Source organism: Artemia sp. Qi Xiang Cuo, chromosome 18 (genome assembly GCF_049724085.1).
Source record: "Artemia sp. Qi Xiang Cuo chromosome 18, ASM4972408v1, whole genome shotgun sequence".
Taxonomy (NCBI): domain Eukaryota; kingdom Metazoa; phylum Arthropoda; class Branchiopoda; order Anostraca; family Artemiidae; genus Artemia; species Artemia sp. Qi Xiang Cuo.
The window spans coordinates 1,732,997-1,752,607 of record NC_142811.1 but is presented as its reverse complement, the minus strand read 5'-3'; the positions used below and the strand labels follow the sequence as shown (position 1 = coordinate 1,752,607).

At 35.2% G+C, this 19,611-nt stretch overlaps 1 protein-coding gene across 1 annotated transcript; it reads right to left on the bottom strand.

The window, feature by feature from the left end:
* Positions 1-2,263: 2,263 nt before the first annotated feature.
* On the bottom strand, positions 2,264-19,120 carry LOC148941111 (catechol O-methyltransferase domain-containing protein 1-like). Its single transcript, XM_089104582.1, has 3 exons — positions 18,962-19,120; positions 15,957-16,104; positions 2,264-2,524 (listed from the first exon to the last, which is right to left on the bottom strand). The coding sequence occupies exons 1-3, from the start codon at positions 19,118-19,120 to the stop codon at positions 2,280-2,282; spliced, it is 552 nt and encodes a 183-aa protein (XP_088960708.1). The 3' UTR covers positions 2,264-2,279.
* Positions 19,121-19,611: the final 491 nt, after the last annotated feature.

The window sequence follows — 19,611 nt, the reverse complement described above, 5'->3', positions numbered from 1 at the left end:
ATTATTTCCCCGATTTACTTATCTGTTATTTTTTTTCTATCTACTTCTTGTCTTTTCCTCTTTCTCTCTTTTTTTCCTTTAATCCTTCATCAGATGAGTTTCTTGTGTGTTGAGTAGCAAGTTATGAATGTTATTTTAATTAGCTGAGAGTGATAACATCGCTTGCCCTTTCAAGCTTTTTGCCTTTCTTGGCAGGCGGAAGGCGAATAGTGTTTGTTTTCTTTTTTAATAAATGTATATCTCGTATCTCATCTCCTTATTTTTGAGACTTTTTTCAAATGTGAAAAAAAATACCCTGGGCCTTGACTATTCTACTTTTAAAATTTTCCCAGCATTCTTTAGATTTTCTAATAATGCTATCCGGTTAAGTGAAGCAATGCACTTGATCAATTTTTTGTTACCTAGCATTACTTTTTCGTCTCCATTAACTTCTAGTTTAAGCAACGTAGTCTTCTCAACATTAACCTTAAAACCATTATCACACCTTGAACTCAAAACCTCCAAAAATTCATTCATTTCAATTATTTCATCCAGGACACTCAAATCATTTGTATAATCTAAATATAAGAAAATTTTACCTTTTTGTTTGATACCATGTCCACCTTTAGCCGTTGTTGAGTTCTTTAAGATTTCCACATAAACGCGGATAAGGAACAGTTCGGCTCAACTTCTGATTCAATACTTAAGCAATTTTTAACCTCATTTCCCACCTTAACCGTAGCACTATTATTTTTGGAAGCACTTTTAAAAGCTGATGATTAATATCGAATCTCCGCATTTGAAACAAAATTTTTCCGTCGCATAGCAGGGATTACCTACATTGATCGAGTATCCAATGACTTCCGTAACTCCTTCACTGCTCATTCACTATCATGGACAGAATTAGAAGTCAGCTACTCCGCTGGTTTGGTCATATCTAACGAATGGCATCAAGTCAACTCCCCAAAACCACACTTGAACGAACGGGTACATGGCACACGACCTCGAGGCCAACCTCGCAAGAGATGGTACGACAACTTCTATGGCAAGAACCTACCCCAACTTCTGCGTCTAGCAATCGACAGAACCGAATACTGTCGCCATATTCAACGACTAGTGAGAAGAGAAGAAGCCCCAGCGCAGCCAAAGAGACTGAATGGGATATAATTCAATTGAGTCACTATTAAAACTTTAAAAGTTCGAGTAAACTACCGTGCCCAGCTTCCTTTGTTTCAAATTAAAAAACTGAAACTTCTTTACTTTGTGTGGCTAATCGTGACGCATGAACTTAAAAGTAGCTCATCTCACTAGATTCCGCACGGGATACTTTGTTCGCGTAGTTGTGCAGAGTCCTGTATTTATGAGCGTGACTATTTTGTGATTCCTGAATTAGGCTGTTTAGAATGATCTGAACTTGCTATTAAAACTTGCCTAAACAGACCAAGTTCATTAAGTCCATGAAAAACATTTGAAATTCTAAGAAGTCACATGATTAAGCTCACTGGAGCTACTGGACACATTTTTTCATACAAATTATTATAATATAAGGAATAAAATCACGTTCAATAAACACATGATATAAATTGTACAAAATAAACCACTAGTTTAAACCCAAGAATTTTTACCAAAGTGAAATGTTCTCCAAGAATATTAAATTATCGAACTTCAATTTGTTAAAAAAGAAAGCTGTTAGGAAAAGGATCCTATTTGAGCAACAATTTAGTCTACTTAAAACAGACAGCACTAAATCCAAAACTACACAAATAGTTAAAACTGAGTTTATAAAGGGTTAGAAACCTCTCCCAATTTATCCAGCCAGGGGCATTACGCAAGGGAGAAGAGCGATCAATCAGTTTGTATAATAGATTAGCCCCCCCCCCCCGGGAAAAATTAATTTGTTTAGCGCCATTTCTGCATCTTGCAATTAACATTAAAACCGAAGCTGCCATGCAAAACTTGAGAGTGAATTGAATGGTCATGACAGAAATGAAGCTCTATACTTTGTTAATCCATAAGGAACCTTGTTTGCAGAGGGCCATATGGCCCAACTTCCTCTGATTTTAATATAGATAAAACTATTCCCGAAATGCAGGCAAGTAGATTTTTTTTATGACTGGCAAAGCTTTGTCTGTTTGCTATGCCTCATCTAAGAAGAATTTGAGAATAAAATCTTAGAATATATATACGGACTTGGGGCAATACAAGACAAAGCAAAATAAAAAAAAATCATCTGTTTCACACATTATGGCCTTCAATCTCATGCAAGCTTATAGAAAAACATGGATTATATTTTAGTTTTATTAGTAGCTAGCATCCAAGGGCTTGAATACCAAAGCCAAACCATCAGCAATGTTAAGAAAAGAAACATTAACGCTATGGTCCTGAGCAACAACACTGTTTAAAGCCCTAATCGCTTCAGTTTCTTCATCTTTAACTTCGGGGTTGACAACGTTGCCACTCCAGAGTGTATTATCAATAGCTAAAATTCCACCAGGTTTTAATAGTCTCTTAATTCTTTGGTAGTAATTGCTGTAGTTCTGCTTATCTGAAAAGTACAAATTCTGTAAGGAGAAAATACCAAAGTAAGATAAATTTTTCGTAAATTCAAACTAGCTACTTTAAATAGTTGACTAACGCTAATGAATTACTGCGGAGAGAGTGAGTTAAACCTGCATGTTGCAAGGAAAAACCTGCCTGACCATCCAATACTTGTTCCAATCTTACCACCAATGGTCAAGTGCTAACCTCCGAAGTTATTCCTTTTCTTTTCAGCCAAGGAAATAGCACTCGTATTACCTGGAGAAAAAAGTTTGTTATACTATTATCAGAAATTTCCATCAAGATTAAACAAAGCATGGCATTCTAACATTCTTTGTTTCAGGGTTTACTGTATGGAAATCTATTCTGGATAGTATTTGGGCAGCTAAGCATCTAGGGTTATTTAAAAAAAAAAGCTAAAGACGGAAGGTTTCACATTTTTTTTTTTTTTTTATTATCACTGAATGGGTTATTGGGAGATATGTTATGAGTTTTATTTAGGCTCAGCTTTTTGGTTCTGTTTTCTTGTTATGTTTACAGTTATTGAATTTTCGGGTGGCCATTTCTAACTTAACGATGTTTACTTTAATTTTTAATAAAATAAACTAAGCTGAGAAACTACTGCCATCAAATTTCTCGGTACGATTTTAATTTGTGACTAAGATATATGAAAGCAAAATTTTCAATTTACATTGATGTTTTGACATCTAGATAAGATGGCTTTGACAAAAAACTGTTATAGTTACAGGTTATATATGTTCAGAGAAAACTAAATAGCCTAAAGACTATAGGAAGCTCATAAGAGCCCAAAATGGCGTGAAAAGAAACATCATCAGAGCCATCTAGCGTTTGGCGATTTTTTTTACCCAGAATTTATTCATGCTTGTCATTTCCGGCACTTTAAAATGTATGGAAGAGTAGAGAAAGCAGTGTTCCGTCCCCAGTAGACATACTAGCTTAAAATTAACTAGTCTGCATCCAACCTGCCACGATATCCCAAAGCTAACCAAGGCATACTTTACACAAACTAAGTTTAGACGTATATGAAGGGAGAAAAGCGGTGATAGTATTAAATCTGTCTATGGACATTGGTAAGTAAAAGATAAAGAAAGTGTAAGCGACTTTAAATATGTTTTGAGTGACTTGAATTGATTAGGACAATATTAAGTTCGTCAAGTAGTCGAAGAGTCGTAGCTACTCTTTACAAATCACTCTATTAGAGCATACGATGAAAAAAAATGTAAAGCAACTACAACAAAAGAAAGTGCACATTACCTATTTCACAAAGAAAAGAAGAAAACCAGGTAGTAATTATTTCCCCTGGTTTATATATTATCAATTGATATATATTATCAATTTTTTAATTTTCCACGTTCTTATCCCTCCATCTCTTAGATTTCCCCAAAAACATACTGTGGGCATTTTCGCAGAGACTCAATAAAAACAATACTATCCTCAAATGGGTGGGATAATTTCACAATAATAGTTTAAAAGGAATTGAGACTTCGAGACCTGAGAGTAAAATAATCCTTTATCTTGAGAAACCCAAATTTGAGACATCTTCCAAGTCATAGCATAACTTTGTCCGCTCTTTCGAATGGTCTATGTTCTCTGACCTCACAACCCCGTTAAACCCATCTTCTCCGTTTAGCCTTCGGGAAACTAAACTTCCCCGTTTATCTTTAAAAAGCAACAATTTTTCAATTCTTGGGGAAATGACTTCTTTACAACTTTGGAAGAACGATTCTTCTTATTCCCACTCCCCTCTGAAGATTTGTATTTACCTTATAATTCAATGTTTGTTAAAATTTTCTTTGTAACTCAATGTTTTGACATTTTCATCATTGACTTCGGTTAGATTGTACAGTGGTGAGGTGTCAAAGATTTTTCTAAAAAACTACTCTAAATCTGCCCCAAAATAATGCACTAACTTTGCCATAGATTGAAAGCCTGGTAATTAATTGAATCAATAAGTCACCTTCTGCGGGTTTTAAGCTTTCATGTTCAGCTATATTAATTAGTCATTATTAAATTACAATAACAGATGGAACAAACCGCAATCGTTACGTCAGTAAATACGAGGTGACGGTGATTTTAGGTGACACTTTGTACGTTCTGACCTGTTCACGTTAAATAAGAATCAATCCAAGAAGAAACACAAGAAGAAATAACAGCAGAAAGTATATTAAAGCTGAAACTCTAAAAAACGAAAGTTTGATAAACAATATAGTCATCAAAAGAATCTTTGCTTAGTGCTAATTGCAAATACATACTCACTGAGATAAAGGTTACCATTTGAAATTCATCGACAGAAGAGATTTGCGTAATTTTTGGAAAAGGGGGAAACATTCAACGAAAAAGGGGATCTAGAAGAAAATTATATCATCAACTTTAAGTTTTCAAGAATCCTACATCAGAAATGTCAAGCTTCTTTATGGAAAAAATGTTTTTCAGTTAAAATGACAGTTGTATCCATGGGAGGAGGGGGTATTGAAGCTTCTTTCGTCGAAATTTTTGTCCGACTCGCAAAACCGTAACAAAACTGCATCTAAAGAAATTTTGATGTATTTTTCAACATTTTTCTTTGTAAAAATACCCCACCCCAAAAAATACCCCCCGAACAAAAATCCTGGATAACCTAAGTGAAAATGTTCCATTTCTTTTAGAATCCCAACTTATACGATATTATATTGATACAAACAATAACATGGATCAATTTTCATTACTTTTGTTATGGTAGAATCATATTTTTTTTATTTTTTTTTTTTGCGGCAACTATACATTATCAGATACGACTTTCTTTAGTTTTTTTATAGCTTTCGTAATTTTTTTCATACTTTTAGTTAAATTTTTTGTATACTTTTGCCTAGTTTTTCCTAGTTTTGCTTTTAGTTTCTCAATTTATTTATTTTTTCATTTTGCCTTCTTTTTTTTTTGTTCGTTGAAAAAGATTTCCGGATGTGAAGCCAAAATCTTTGGATTTTTACTAACATTTGTATCATTTATTTTCTTAATTCTTACTGTCGGAATTAACAGTTTTACCCGTTATTATATTTTCATTTTATTTAACTATCTAATAAATTACTCAAGGCCTTAGATCCAACGCTGCAAACTCAAAGTCATTACTTTAAAGATGGTCATGTGCCCTTTTTTTTATTTAAATATTTTGCAGGGCTGCTGCCGGAAATTTCGAGTATGAATACTGGCTTTTCAGCAGACATTCACCTACTCACATTCTTGATTCTTGACTTGGCTAAGAGTAATCTTTGAAACAAAACTGTTTGATCGAATAACGTGAAGAGTTTTGAAAAAAAAAACTCAAGGGGAGGTATACGTCAAATTCGAGCTATGGCTGAAGTGGCTCGTTTGCCGACTCCGGCCAATTAATTTTATTTTGTGTAATTCTTGCTGTTGACTTACTTTTATGGTTGTTTTTACTTTTTTATTTTTTAGGCAAATTTTCCGTTCCTTTTTTTTTTTTTTTTTTTCTTTTTTTTTTTTTTTTTTTTCTTCTGTTTTCTGCCTATCAGTATGTTTTTTTGTCGTAAAGGTAATTACCCTCTTCAATGAGTGCGAATATATATTATGACCCTTTGAATGAATTTGAAAAAGACCGGTTTATTCTTGGAAGCCAAGCTCGTGACACACTTGCGGGGGATGATGAATGCATAGATAATTTTTCGTTGAATTGTCGTCCTAGTAATTATGTGAATCCGAATAATCTTTATGAGTATTCAAGTCCTGTGAGTGCAGAAAGAGCGATCGTTTTCTGGAATTGTCAAGGTCTAAGAACGGCATATTCTTCTTTATGTGAGATTTTAAGTTCGCTAGATAAGAAACCGTGTATTGTAGGTCTTTGTGAGACATTTGTTTCTAGCAAGTTACTGTCATGGGGTTTTTCTTTCCCAGGATATATTTGCGAGCGAAGAGAATGTACAACCATGGATCGTGGTGGTCTAGGCCTTCTGAGTAATGAAGGTACCCAATATTGGGCTAGGGATGACCTTTCTCTGTGGCTTGAAGGTCGGATCGAAACACTTTTCATTGAAATTAAAAATGAAGGGGAAAGAAACTTGATTTTGGGATTAATTTACAAAAATCCGTCATGTGATATTAGTTTTTTTCTTGATGAATTTGAACCATTGTTAGATAAAATTAATAATGAAAATAAAAACAATTTTATGATGGGAGATTGTAATATAGATTTACTAAAAAGAGCGAATAGCTTAGATTTTGTTAATATGATGGTGTCACATGATAGTTTTCTTCTTGTGACTATTCCAACTCGGATTTTGCATCTCTCGGCATCTTTAATTGATAATTTTTTCTTTAATGGTGGATTGCTTGAAAGATCCCAAGCAGATGTGGTCGTGTCCGACGGCTCGGATCACCTTCTTTTAATAAGTAAAATAAAGCTGAATCAGTCAAAGGAAAATAAACGAAATGAAAGGACTTCGTTTTACCGTGAAATGAATAATAAAAACCTAAAGAATTTTGCAAATATGATGGATGAAACAAATTTCTCGCGTGTAATAAAGGAAAAGTGTCCAAATACTGCATATAACCTATTCAGTGAGATAGTGACGAATGTAATGAATGAAACATGTCCCATGCGAAGAATAAACCTTAATAGAAATTTTCCCAAGAAACCATGGATATCAAAAGCTATTCTAGTTTCAATAAAGAAGAAAAACAAACTTTACGTGAATTATTTAAAGGATCATTCAGATGATAATTTTATAGAATTCAAGAGATTTCCGAATATTTTTAATTCAGTAAAACAGAATGTTCAGAAACTTTATTTCCAAAATGGATTTCATGAAAATCAAGGGAATATGAAAAATACATGGAAAACAATAAAAAAACTTTTGGGTAAATTTCAGAGTAAGGAGGAGGTGAGAGTCGTCGAGACAGCAGGAGGTCGTCTTACTGATTCTCAAGACATATCTGAATTTCTGTGTGGTTATTTTGCAAATGGAGGAAAAAGACTTTGCGATCAAGCGCGGGCTAAACTACACACATCTGCGAGTTTTGGATCTGTCATTAAAAGACAGCCTGCAAGTCAGAATTCATTTGAGTTTGCAAGATATTCGGAACGGGAAGTGGCACGATTCTTGGGTACGATGAAGTCAAGCTCTAGTGGGATGGACGAGTTTTCCCTGAAACTCATAAAGGCCGCAAAAACGAGTGTCTTACCTGTGTTGACGCACCTCATCAACCTTTCTTTAGATCTTGGGGTCTTCCCCGAAGCACTAAAGATTGCAAGAGTGATTCCTCTCCATAAAGGAGGGAAAAAAGATGACCCATCGAATCGAAGACCTATATCTATTCTCCCGTTTTTCTCTAAGTTATATGAGAAAGTGGTACATGCCCAGTTAAGTTATTATATTGAAAAAAATAAAATTCTAATGGAGAATCAATTTGGGTTCAGAAAAGGGCTATCTATGGATATAGCAGTTCTGAAATTGTTTGATTGGATTAGTGATGCATTTGAAGCTGGTCTCATACCTGCAACTGGGTTTTTGGATATGAAAAAAGCGTTCGATACGGTGGACCACTCAGAGCTTATTCAAGCTCTTGACTCGATTGGGGTGAAGGGTTCAAGTCTGGAGTGGTTTTCATCGTATATAAACAAACGGTATCAGATATTTAAGAATGGGTCATTTTTATATTAAAAAAAGAAAGTAGAGTGTGGGGTCCCACAAGGGTCAATCTTGGGACCTCTACTTTTAATTATTTTAACTGATCGAGTGAAACATTACCTGTCAGAGGCTGGTGTCATCCTGTTTGCAGATGACACTTTGCTCTTTCTGGCAGCACCTTCACTTGATGTTTTATATAATAAAATTCATAATGCAGTTTCTGAATTTCTAACTTGTTCTCAGCAAAATATGTTAACCCTAAACTTTTCTAAAACCTTTTTCATGATATTTTCTAGACTTTCTTCTAGTGCTGGAAATGACCATATCACGGTTCATGAAAATGTGATAAAGAGAGTAGCAACAACGAAGTATTTGGGGTTTTTAATTGATGAAAACCTGTCGTAGAAAAACCATTCAAGTGCAATAGCTGAAAAATTAAGCAGAGGCCTTGGGGTGATGCAAAGAATTAAAAATCTAGTCCCAAAAAAGATCCTTAAAATGATTTATTTTTTTATATTTTACCCATATATTAGCTACGGATGCTCTATATGGGCAAGTAATTTTGTTACATGTTTCAAAAGAGTACAAAAACTTCAGAATAGAGCTGTAAAATTATTATCTGAATTTGATGATTCTGATGAGGTTCCTGCTTATGAGCATTTTAAAAAGAATAAGTTAATGGATGTATCCCAAATTCGAGATTACCATGTCGCGATTTTCTCGCATAAATATTTGAATCAGCTGCTCACCCCTGCTTTTGAAAATATTTTTAATTTTAATAAAGACCTTCAGGATCATAATACAAGAAAAGCTGATGACTTAAATCATGAGTTTAGAAGCACCACTCGGGAATCTTTTGTGATTCGTCATTATGGTCCCCATGTTTGGAATATATTGCCCAAGTGTGTGTAAAAAAAACCTAGTCTTCTGGCTTTCAAGTCACGGGCAAAGAAGTTTCTCTTATCTCGTGAGTGAATTTGGTGTTATGCCCACTCCAGGTTGTAATTCTATTTAAGGTATTTCCCCGAGTTAGCTTGCTTTTTTCTTTTTTCTTTTTTTTTATATCTACTTATTGTCTTTTCCTCTTTCTCTCTTTTTTCCTTTATTCCTTCATCCGATAATTTTCGTGTGTGTTGAGTAGCAGGTATGAATGTTATTTTAATTAGCTGAGAGTGATAACCTCGCTTGCCCTTTCAAGCTTATTGTCTTTCTTGGCAGGCGAAAGGCGAATAGTGTTTGTTTTCTTTTTTAATAAATGTATATCTCATATCTCACTCACAACAGCAACTGTAAAATATAATTTATAGTTGGCACTTAGAATTTTATAATAGTTTTAATTCGTTTTTGTTTTTTAAAAGTTAGTGCCACTAAGAGGTGGAGGAGAGATTTTGTTTTTAAAAATTATAAAAATTAAAAGTAAAAGCACAGCAACCAGGGCCGCATCCACGATTTTTTTCGGGGGAGGGGATACAAAAAAAAACTTAAGGAACACATTAAAAAATTGTTTATATATTCCTAACACTATATTTCATATTGTTGTTACGTTTTTACGAGTCGGAAAAACATATTGAGGGGTCAAACCCCCTAGCCCCTTCCTCCTGGACAAGGCCTAGACAACAACTACTTGGTCTAAATTTTACCCTAAAGTTACATGTGCTATGGCATGAAATGCACTTCTACAACAACTACGATCACATAGTTCTACTGGCTCGTCAAAAATGAAAATAAGATAATATTTAAAAGATAATGATTAATCTTTGTTTATAATTATTGTTTCTGCTATTTTCATTTCAAGAATACATCAGCATCAGTAGTATTCATTATAACTTAAGTTCATGCTTCAAGGGACGGGAATGGAGCAGCTCTAGTTTTATTGTTAGTAAATACCGGTTCAAAATAGAGCTCGGATAACATAGGAGACCACGATGCATTCAGAATCTGTTATTATTGTGAGCATAAACTTGCACCAATTAGGTGGAGGTGGCAATTACCCCCTATATTTTGAGAAATACCTTTCGCTGGTGTTTTCATAGAAAAATTGAAAAAAAAGCCCCCCCCCCCCCCCGATTTAAAAATTAACCATTTTTTTAATTCTAAGAAATTTAAGAAAGTCCTTACCCCTCGCCCACTTCCTCCCTTTCCCACTGAATTGGTGTTCTTGGCCAAGGCCAAGGGTAAAGAAATTATGTAAATTGTTTTTTTTTAATGTAATCTATACTGACTTTGAACTGAATACCCTCAACATACTAAATCCTATAAGTGAAATGAAGAAATGATTCATGTTAAATAACCGATGCTAGATTCTATTTAGAAAGAAACTAACAACGATCCAGACGTAATACCAGATTGTTAATAGTCATACTTGGTAACCATATCTGGTAACCATATCTTGGTAACCATATCTTGGTAACCATATCTGCTTAAGCCTGTCAATAACCTATCATGATTGATCTTTTTGAAGAAGATACACTATAAAATTGTCTTCTCACAAGCAAAACGGTTGTGTTTGGTTTTTTTTCTAGATATATCATAAATATCAAGTAGAAAAAATAAAATTAGATCTGAAATATATCTTGTTTTGGTGTTTTTTGAATTTCTTCATTTTTCACACTTTTTTTAATTAAAAATATTAAAAAAATTTATAACATTTGACATTCGAAAGAAGAATTTTGGCACCCGAAGTATTTTAAATTTTATGGATGAAAAAGAAATGGTTCTTATTAAGGACAGAAACTTCCATTTTCCATTTAGCAGAATCCATCCTTAGTGACGGTATCTTGTTAGGCATGTCATTAAGCTGCTGTGGTTGACTGTCGTAAGGGAGTAAGTACACATTTTTTCCAGTATACAAATACCTTCCAACAAAAGAACGACTGCATTTGTGAATTTTGATCTAGAGATATTATAGGAATTTAAATAGTGAAAATAAAACTTGTAACTGAACCAAATTTCGTTTTTTTTGCTTAGTTTTGAATTGTTTTCTTAATTTTATAATTACCGTTTTGCTTTGAAATGTTCTTCAAGTCTTATTTGTTGTTTATATTTGCTTATATATAGAAATTTCCTTTTCCAACTTCACAAAAAATTTAATTCTTTTGCGAATCTTGTAAACATTAATCTATAAAAAAATTTCTAAACTTAACGGATTAGAAACAATAATTTGTTAGTCAGTTTTTTTATAGCTGTGACAAAGAAATCAGTTTCAACTGTAGCTTTTAGCAACCGTTGGGATGAAACAGAAGACTTTAAGTCAAGCATAACCCACGAGCACAGTCAAGATTTTACCTCAGTTGGGTGGAGAGGGAGAGAGCAAGATCACAGAAAACTTTTAGAACATCCATTTAAAGAAAAAATTGGCTTAAAACATACATTATTGTAAGGAATTATTGTTTATTTCAGCGAAAATAACCAATCACCAGCTCCCATTTGAAAACTCATGACTTTCTATAATTTCTCTCTAACTTCAAAAGTATAATTCAAAAACCTATTGAAAGAAAGTACTTTTTGCTTCGACCTTAGAAAATAATTTCAAGTTTTAAAAATCAAGCAAGTTTTCTCAAGTTAGCAGCCTTTGATGGTAAACACTAAACTTGATTAATTTTATCAAACAGTTCGTGGTAACGAACTGTAAGTAAGGAGCGACCCGGCTCAATGGTAACCGAAACTCTAGAAAACGGCATTTTGATACAAATAGATACATCAAAAGAATCACATTTTAAGGCTGATTTCAAATATATAAGTTTCATCAAGTTTAGTCCTATCCATAAAAAGTTACGCGCCGGAGAAAATATGGCTGATTTTCGAAAAAAGGAGGAAAGACCCCTAAAAGTTATAGACCCTTAATGAAAACCACACCATCTTATTCAGCGTATCAGAGAACCCTACTGTAGAGGTTTTAAGCTCCCATCTACAAAAATGTGGAATTTTGCATTTTTTGCCACAAGAAAGATCACGGGTGCGTGTTTATTTGTTTGTTTGTTTGTTGTTTTTTTTTTCCCCAGGGGTGATCGTATCGACCCAGTTGTCCTAAAATATCGTGGGAGGGCTCATTGGAATGGAAATTAAAAGTTCTAGTGCCCTTTTTAAGTGACAAAAAAAAATGAAGGGCAACTAGACCCCCTCCCACGCTCATTTTTTTCCCAAAATCACCTGATCAAAATTTTGAGATAGCCATTCTGTTCAGCATGTTCGAAAATATAATAAGTATGTCCTTTAGGATGACTTAATCCCCCGAAATTCCCGGGGGAGGGCTGAAAGTTATGAACTTTACCCAATGTTAACATATAGTATTGGTTATTTGGAAGTATACAGACGTTTTCAGGGGAGATTTTTCCTGGTAGTGGGGGAGGGGGTGGGTCGGGGGTTATGTGGGAGGATCTTTCCATGAAGGAAGTTTTCATGGGGGGAAGGGACATTGCTATGAAGGGGACGCCGGACTTCCCAGCATTATTTAAAAAAAGATCAGAAATTTAATTTTAAAAAAAACAAGTATTTCAACTGCAATAGCAGCAACATCGAAACTTCAAACGAACAGAAAATATTACATATATGATTGGGTTCACCCCGTAGTCAATACCTCGCTCTTTAAGCCAAAGATTTTTTAGTACTTTCATAAGAGCTATTTATTCTAATTAACGGCCTTTGTGATTAAGCGGTCATTTTTAAAGAATTGGAACAAAATTCGAACTTTCGCTTAAAGAGCAAGGTATTGACTAGGGGGCGAACCCCCTAATAAACAAATTAAAAATATATGAATATAAAAATATGAATATAGTTACGTAAGTTATTTCGTAAGTTACGTATATTTATAACTAATAAAAACGTTCGTAAATAAAATTAAACAAGTTTCGAGAAAGCCATTTAACTAAATAAAAGTAAATTAATATGAAAATTTTGTTTTAATTATTCATGTACGGTGAGCCAAGATCAAAACCTGCATTTATTCAAAAACGTTCAAAAATTAAATAAAAAAAACAAGTTTTTTAAACTGAAAGTAAGGAGCAATATTAAAACTTAAAACGAACAGAAATTAGTCCGTATTTGACAGGGACTGTCCCCTCCTCCACGCCTTGCTCTTTACGCGAAAATTTGACTCTGTCTCACAACTTTATTTTTTAAAACAATAAAAAACTTTAGCGTAAAGAGCGAGGCGTTGAGGAGGGGACAGTCCTCTTCATATACGGAATAATTTCTGTTCGTTTTAAGTTTTAATGTCGCTCCTTACTTTCAGTTTAAAAAACTTGTTTTTTTTATTTAATTGCTTAAAGTGAGCAAGATTACTGTACAAATCTACTATAAGATTGCTGTAAAATTACTATTAAAGTAAAAAATGGCCACTTCAGTAAATTTGCTGTAAAATCAGTAAAGTTGATGCCCAGGGGTCAACAACTTTCAGAAATCACACACACCTAGTAATGCACGCCAAGTGTGGTAGAGGTGTGCCAAGCATGGTGGAATTATGCCACGCTTGGCAGAGATGTACCTGTGAAGCACACGAGACACTACGAGATGTACACCAGATGCCGAAAAAAGAATCCGCTGGCATTCATGTAAAATCGATGAAACTGGGCATTACACTCCAGTTTTTAAAGAACCAATTCTGGTTGATACTCCTGACATCAATAATATAGTTTTTACCTCACTACAACAAAATTTATATAACACGTTTTTCTTGTTTTTCCTAAATTTTGTATTTAGGTAGCGTTGCTATCGCTTTTACAGATTCGACCAAGCCATTTCTGTGCTTTATCAAACAGCTCGTGGTAACGAACTGTAAGTAAGGAACAACCGAGCTCAATAGTAACCGAAACTCTAAAAAACGGGATTTTGACACCAATAGATACATCAAAAGAATCGGATTTTAATACTGATTTCAAATATATATGTTTCATCAAGTTTAGTCCTACCCATCAAAAGTTACGCGCCTGATGAAATTTGGTTGATTTTCAAAAAAAGGGGGAAAGACCCCCTAAAAGCTATAGAACCTTTAGGAACATTGTACGGTCAGATTCAGTGTATCATAGAATGATGCTGCAAAGGTTTCAATCTCCTATGTGCAGGAATGTTGAATTTTGTATTTTTTGCCAGAAAAAAGATCATGGATGCGTTTTAATTTGTTTGTTGTTTTTTTTTTTTTTCCAGGGGTGATTTTATCGACCAAGTCGTCCTAGAATATCGCGGGAGGGCTCATTAGAACGGAAATTAAAAGTTTTAGTGACCTTTTTAAGTGACCATAAACATGGAGGGCCCCCTCCCACGCTCATTTTTTCCCCGAAGTCACCCGATCAAAATTTTGAGATAGCCATTTTGTTCAAACTGGTCGAAAATGTAATAAATATGTCTTTTAGGATGGTTTAATCGCCAAAAGTCCCTGGGGGGAGGGCTGAAAGTTGTGAACTTTACCCAATGTTTACATATAGTATTAGTTATTGGGAAGTATACAGACGTTTTCAAGGGAGTTTTTTACTGGTAGTGGGGGGGGGGCTGTCAGGGTTATTTGGGAGGATCTTTCCATGGAGGAAGTTTTCATGGGGGAAGGGACATTGCCATGAAGGGTGCGCCGGATTTCCCAGCGTTATTTAAACAAACGATCAGAAATTAAATAAAAAAATAAACAAGTTTTTCAACTGAAAGTAAGGAGCAACATCAAAACTTAAAACGAACAGAAATTATTCAGTATATGATTGGGTTTGCCCCCTAGTCAATACAGTAAGACAGTCGGAAAAACCCCTATTGTTCTACTTGTTATTTGTTGTTTAATAACCGTAAAGACTCAGGCATAATCACCAAAATTGTGGCCAAAAAAGAAAAAGACTATTTTGGGTAAGAAAGTCCCGAACACTATAAAAACAAAACAAGAAGAAGTCACGAAGTCAAGGCTGTCAACCTTCAAGATAATTCAACTTTTCATAAACTTATGATGAAGCTATAAAACAGAAGTTTTTAGCCACAAGGCTGTTTGCCACGGTAATACGGTTTTGTCAAAATTAAAATTAATGAGTGTCCCTGAAACATTTGTATTGATCTCGGATTACCCCCCCCCCCCCAAAAAAGTATGGCTTCAAGTCTGCTTCATTTGAATTGTAAGTATTCGTAAAATTGTTTCAGGATTTTAGCTGTTGGCCCTTCAAAACTATCTGTTTTTTAATCTTTCAAGCCTTATGAGATGAAAAACAGCCTAGTTAAAGACTTGAAAACAACTTTCTATACTCTCAAGGGTGCAATAAACCAATTTCAGAAATATATATTCACTCAGTGAAAACAGTAATCGTTTGTGACAAAACTTATTCTATTCCCACTTTTTCTTGACAACTCTTGAATAATTATATGAAGATTTCTCTTTGTTTCTTGACAGCCTAGAATTGAAATAAGAAATGGTTTTCTGATCTCTTTAAAAACAAGCCGTTTGTCTTACATGAAATTACCATTTAAACTACAGAACTTGTAGGGCTTGGGAATACGACAACCTACAAAGCAATGGTCTTCTGCACTACCCCCTCCCCCCTAATACCAAAATTTTGACAAATCATCCCATGATATATTTTTTTATTTTCGTTTTTTGTGAATGTTTTGAATTGTGTTCTGTCTCCAAGAGTCGTTGCACTAATTTATAAATCAAAAAAGATGTTTTTAATCAAAATAAATTAAAAACAAATAAATTGAAAAATAATAAATGAAATTAAAATTCCTAAGGTAATATTCCTGTAAATTAATAAGTTGAATCAATAATTAATAAATTAAAAATTCCTGTAAATCTGCTTAAACAATGCTAAAAAAAGAGACACTTATTGCAATTACCTGCATCGATGAAAGCAAAATCAAACGTTCCTGCCTCATTTACAAGTAAGTTGTCAAGTGTTTCCAGAGCTGGCGCTATTTTCGGTTTAATCTTCCTATAAACGTTTGCTTCTTTCCACAGTGGCTTCCCTATTGAAAATCCAGTGATTTAATATATTTAATTTTATTAATGGCATTTAAGAAAAGAGAACAGTTTAGGTTACCATATTTCACAGGGTTACTTTAAAGTGCCTAATATTATCCTTAATATGTTTTAAATACTCTTCAAGGAAGCAAAGTGGAGAGGAGGCTCAAAATCGAATGGCATGTTTACTTACAATGGGAATTTTTCTTCTCCTAAATGTGTTACCACAAGCGGCTGATACCATCCAATCACATCTAATGAGTAGCTGCAGAGTACCACCAAGCCAGTTTTAATGGTTAAATGAAACTCTTTATTAGGATACTTACGTGTTAGCCCGACAACACTGAAGAAATGAAGTTAGGCTAATCCTGATGAAATATCCTAAAATATGACGAATATATAATATTTTAATAACAAAATTTTGGAAACCACAACAAAGAATTATGGAAGGGGTGCCGCCCAGAATATATTGTATTAAATACCAAATCGAACCAAAATACCATCTGTATATATTAACATTTAATGAAAAATATAACTACAATGTTGATTTCAGCTGAGCTTAAGCTAATTGTCTCCGTATACAGACACCTAAAAACTGGTTATTGTCTGATCTTATAGATCCAAATTCTTGATTGTTGATGGGGTAAAACGTAAGTACCGTTATCAACTTCGACATGAATATTTTGCAACTGTTTTGGAAGAAAAATGTCCCCGTTCTTTAGAATAAAGTTTGCCCACGCCTTCTAGCTAACAGCGGTTGGCCATTTTTTTTTTCTAGGGGAGTCCAGATGCCTCAAACAGAAATAAATCCTGAATGTAGACTATAGTGATCCCATGTATGACATAAACAATTCTCAATGTCAGAAGACTCTTCTTTATTTTCGGTGACTTTTATAGGCAACGGTGCCTGGATTTGTCATACCGAGCTTAACTTGATTCTAGTGTACTAAAGTTGGATGTTTATGAGCCTTGTAGAATTCCCTAAAGAGCTTTATAGTGAAAGAATTTTTTTGCTGTCTTGGAAGGAAAGAAGTCCTTATTCCTTAGAAACCAGTTTTCCCACACGTTTTAGTTGCATCACAGCGGTAAATCTGTTTATTTTCGTTTCTAAGGCTGCCCTAAGCCCTCAAATGTGTGAATATCCTCGCTTCCCAGTTTTCAGCTAACCCTGTATGCTGTAGATGTGCCTCAAATGAACATTGTTTTATTTAAGATGAACCGTGCAGAAGGCCAAAATTCTATGTAGAATGCAAAATCGGCAATCACTCGAGTTACGGTGTAAAATGTAACTCAAACAGTTATCGACCAAAAAATGGCATCTGATGCTTCTCCAGTTAAATGTTTATCGAGGAACATTCATGGCTCATTCGCAAATAAAATTCCGTTCTTAGATGTTGTTTTTGAGCAAAATGATGTTGTCTGTTTACAAGAACACTTCGTCACAAGCCGCAGTAAAAGTATTCTTAGTTTAATAGTTCAGTATCGGTTTATTCAGTTTCAGCGAAGCAGCTAAGTAGAAAAGGGCGACCCTCCGGTGGTATTGCCACTTTTGTTCGTTCGACTCTAAGATCTAGTGTATTTGAAGTCAATGATAATTTTCTGGCGATTCGTGTTGAGGGCTGTGTTTTTATTAATGTATATTTGCCTACAAATTACCATAATGAGCGTTCGGAGCGTGCTTTTAATTATTCTAGTGATAAACTCGGTCAGTGTATTATCCGTATTAGATTCTTAAAGCTTCAATGCATATTAGTTGGTGACTTTAATTGCGACTTGAATGAACCGCTCTTATCTAGGTCTTTACGTTCTACGTTGTTGCTTAGTATTTTTGGAGACCAGTTTGACCTCAAGTGCAAAAATTTAAATTTTACACACGTACACACCTCAATGTCACATCAGATCTCGATCCCGTCGTTGCGTCCGCAAATCTCAGGATTTCGCCTGTCAAGGTTGTGCTTGATTTTCAGCTGATCACTTACCAATACAGTTCTCAGCCGAGATTCCTTGCCACAGCTCAGATACACAAACGCAAACAACTTCGAAAACACCTCCTAGGTCTCGCCGTGATTGGCGTAAAATTAACCCTGTTTTATTTCAAGAAGAAGCCGCCAGAGTCCTTAGTAAGATCCGTGTCCCTTTCCATCTTCTCTCTGGATTAACTGCTCTTTCAAGGGAGGAAACACAACTATTAGTTGACTTTTATTGCGCAGAAATTGGCCATGCCCTTCGCTGTGTTGAAAAAGCTGCCGTCCCTCTAAGTAGACCCCGTCATCATACCCTTCCTGGCTGGTCTGAAAATCCAGAGTTAGTGGATACCCATTCTAAGTCTAAATTTTTGGCTTCAATTTTGAGTTTCTTGTGGACGACCCCGTTCGGGGGTAGTCAATTCAATCCGCCTGCTCACAAAAAGAAAATTCGCGAAGGAGCTAAAAGCTCACAGAAAAAAGATGATTGATATCGAATCTACACGGGCCGAAATTAATCCTTCTCTCCTTTGGCGTTTTCTGTCCTCTAAAAGCAATTCTTTATCCACATCTGTTATCCCTGATTCTGAATTGTACGCATATTATGGGTCAGAATTATTACCTCCTGACCCAGCCCTCAACAAAAGATACGAAGCTGAGTTGGACGACTTCTTAGATAGTTGTCCTCGGAGTGATTATCTTGTAACGGAGGGAGCTTTATGCAAGGCCATCTCTCACCTAAAACCTAAACAATCTTTTCGAATCGACGGGATCAGTGCCCTCCATCTAAAAAGTGGTGGGCCCGCTCTCATTAGTCATGTAACCCTCCTGATGCAGATTATCCTCATTCAGGGTATTGTCCCAACCACTTTCTCAATTGGAGACCTTACGCCGGTTCGTAAAAAAGGAAATGTTACCATGCAATGCTCCTCTTTCCGTCTATTCACGGTTTCTACCTCTCTCTGTAAGGTATTTGAGTTTTTATTCGCAGCTGAATTTGAAAAACTTTGTTGCAGTCCACCAAGACAATTCGGCTTCCAACGCGGCATTGGTTGTGTGGAAGCACTCCATGTCATTGTATATGCACTCCTGGATGCACACAAATCAGAAAAAATTCTAGCGATCGGGGGCTTAGACCTGCAGAGAGCGTTTGATTCATTGATTCATGCGCTTATGTTGCTAAACTCAGCTAAAAGAGGAGTGAACTCAAATATCATCCGGGCTTTCCGTAATCTTTATTCTCGCCTTCGCGTGCGACTCAAGCTCCCTCCCGATAAAGGTCTTCCGCCAGCCCCACGGTCAGCTTTGATACCAGTCCGTAAAGGTGCCCTTCAGGGAGCAGTTTTATCCCCCAATTTCTTCAACAACTACATTATTGAACCTCAAGACAGCTGTCCTTCAACCTACATTCTCACTTCCATTGATATCTCCCTAGCATGCTTTGCTGATGACACGCTGTATCTCAGCCGGACGCTTAACCGCCTTTCAGAAATATTCTCATGTCTGCAGTCCAACTACAAGAAAGTCAGTCTGAGATTTAACTCCCAAAAGTCGGAAGTCTTGCTTT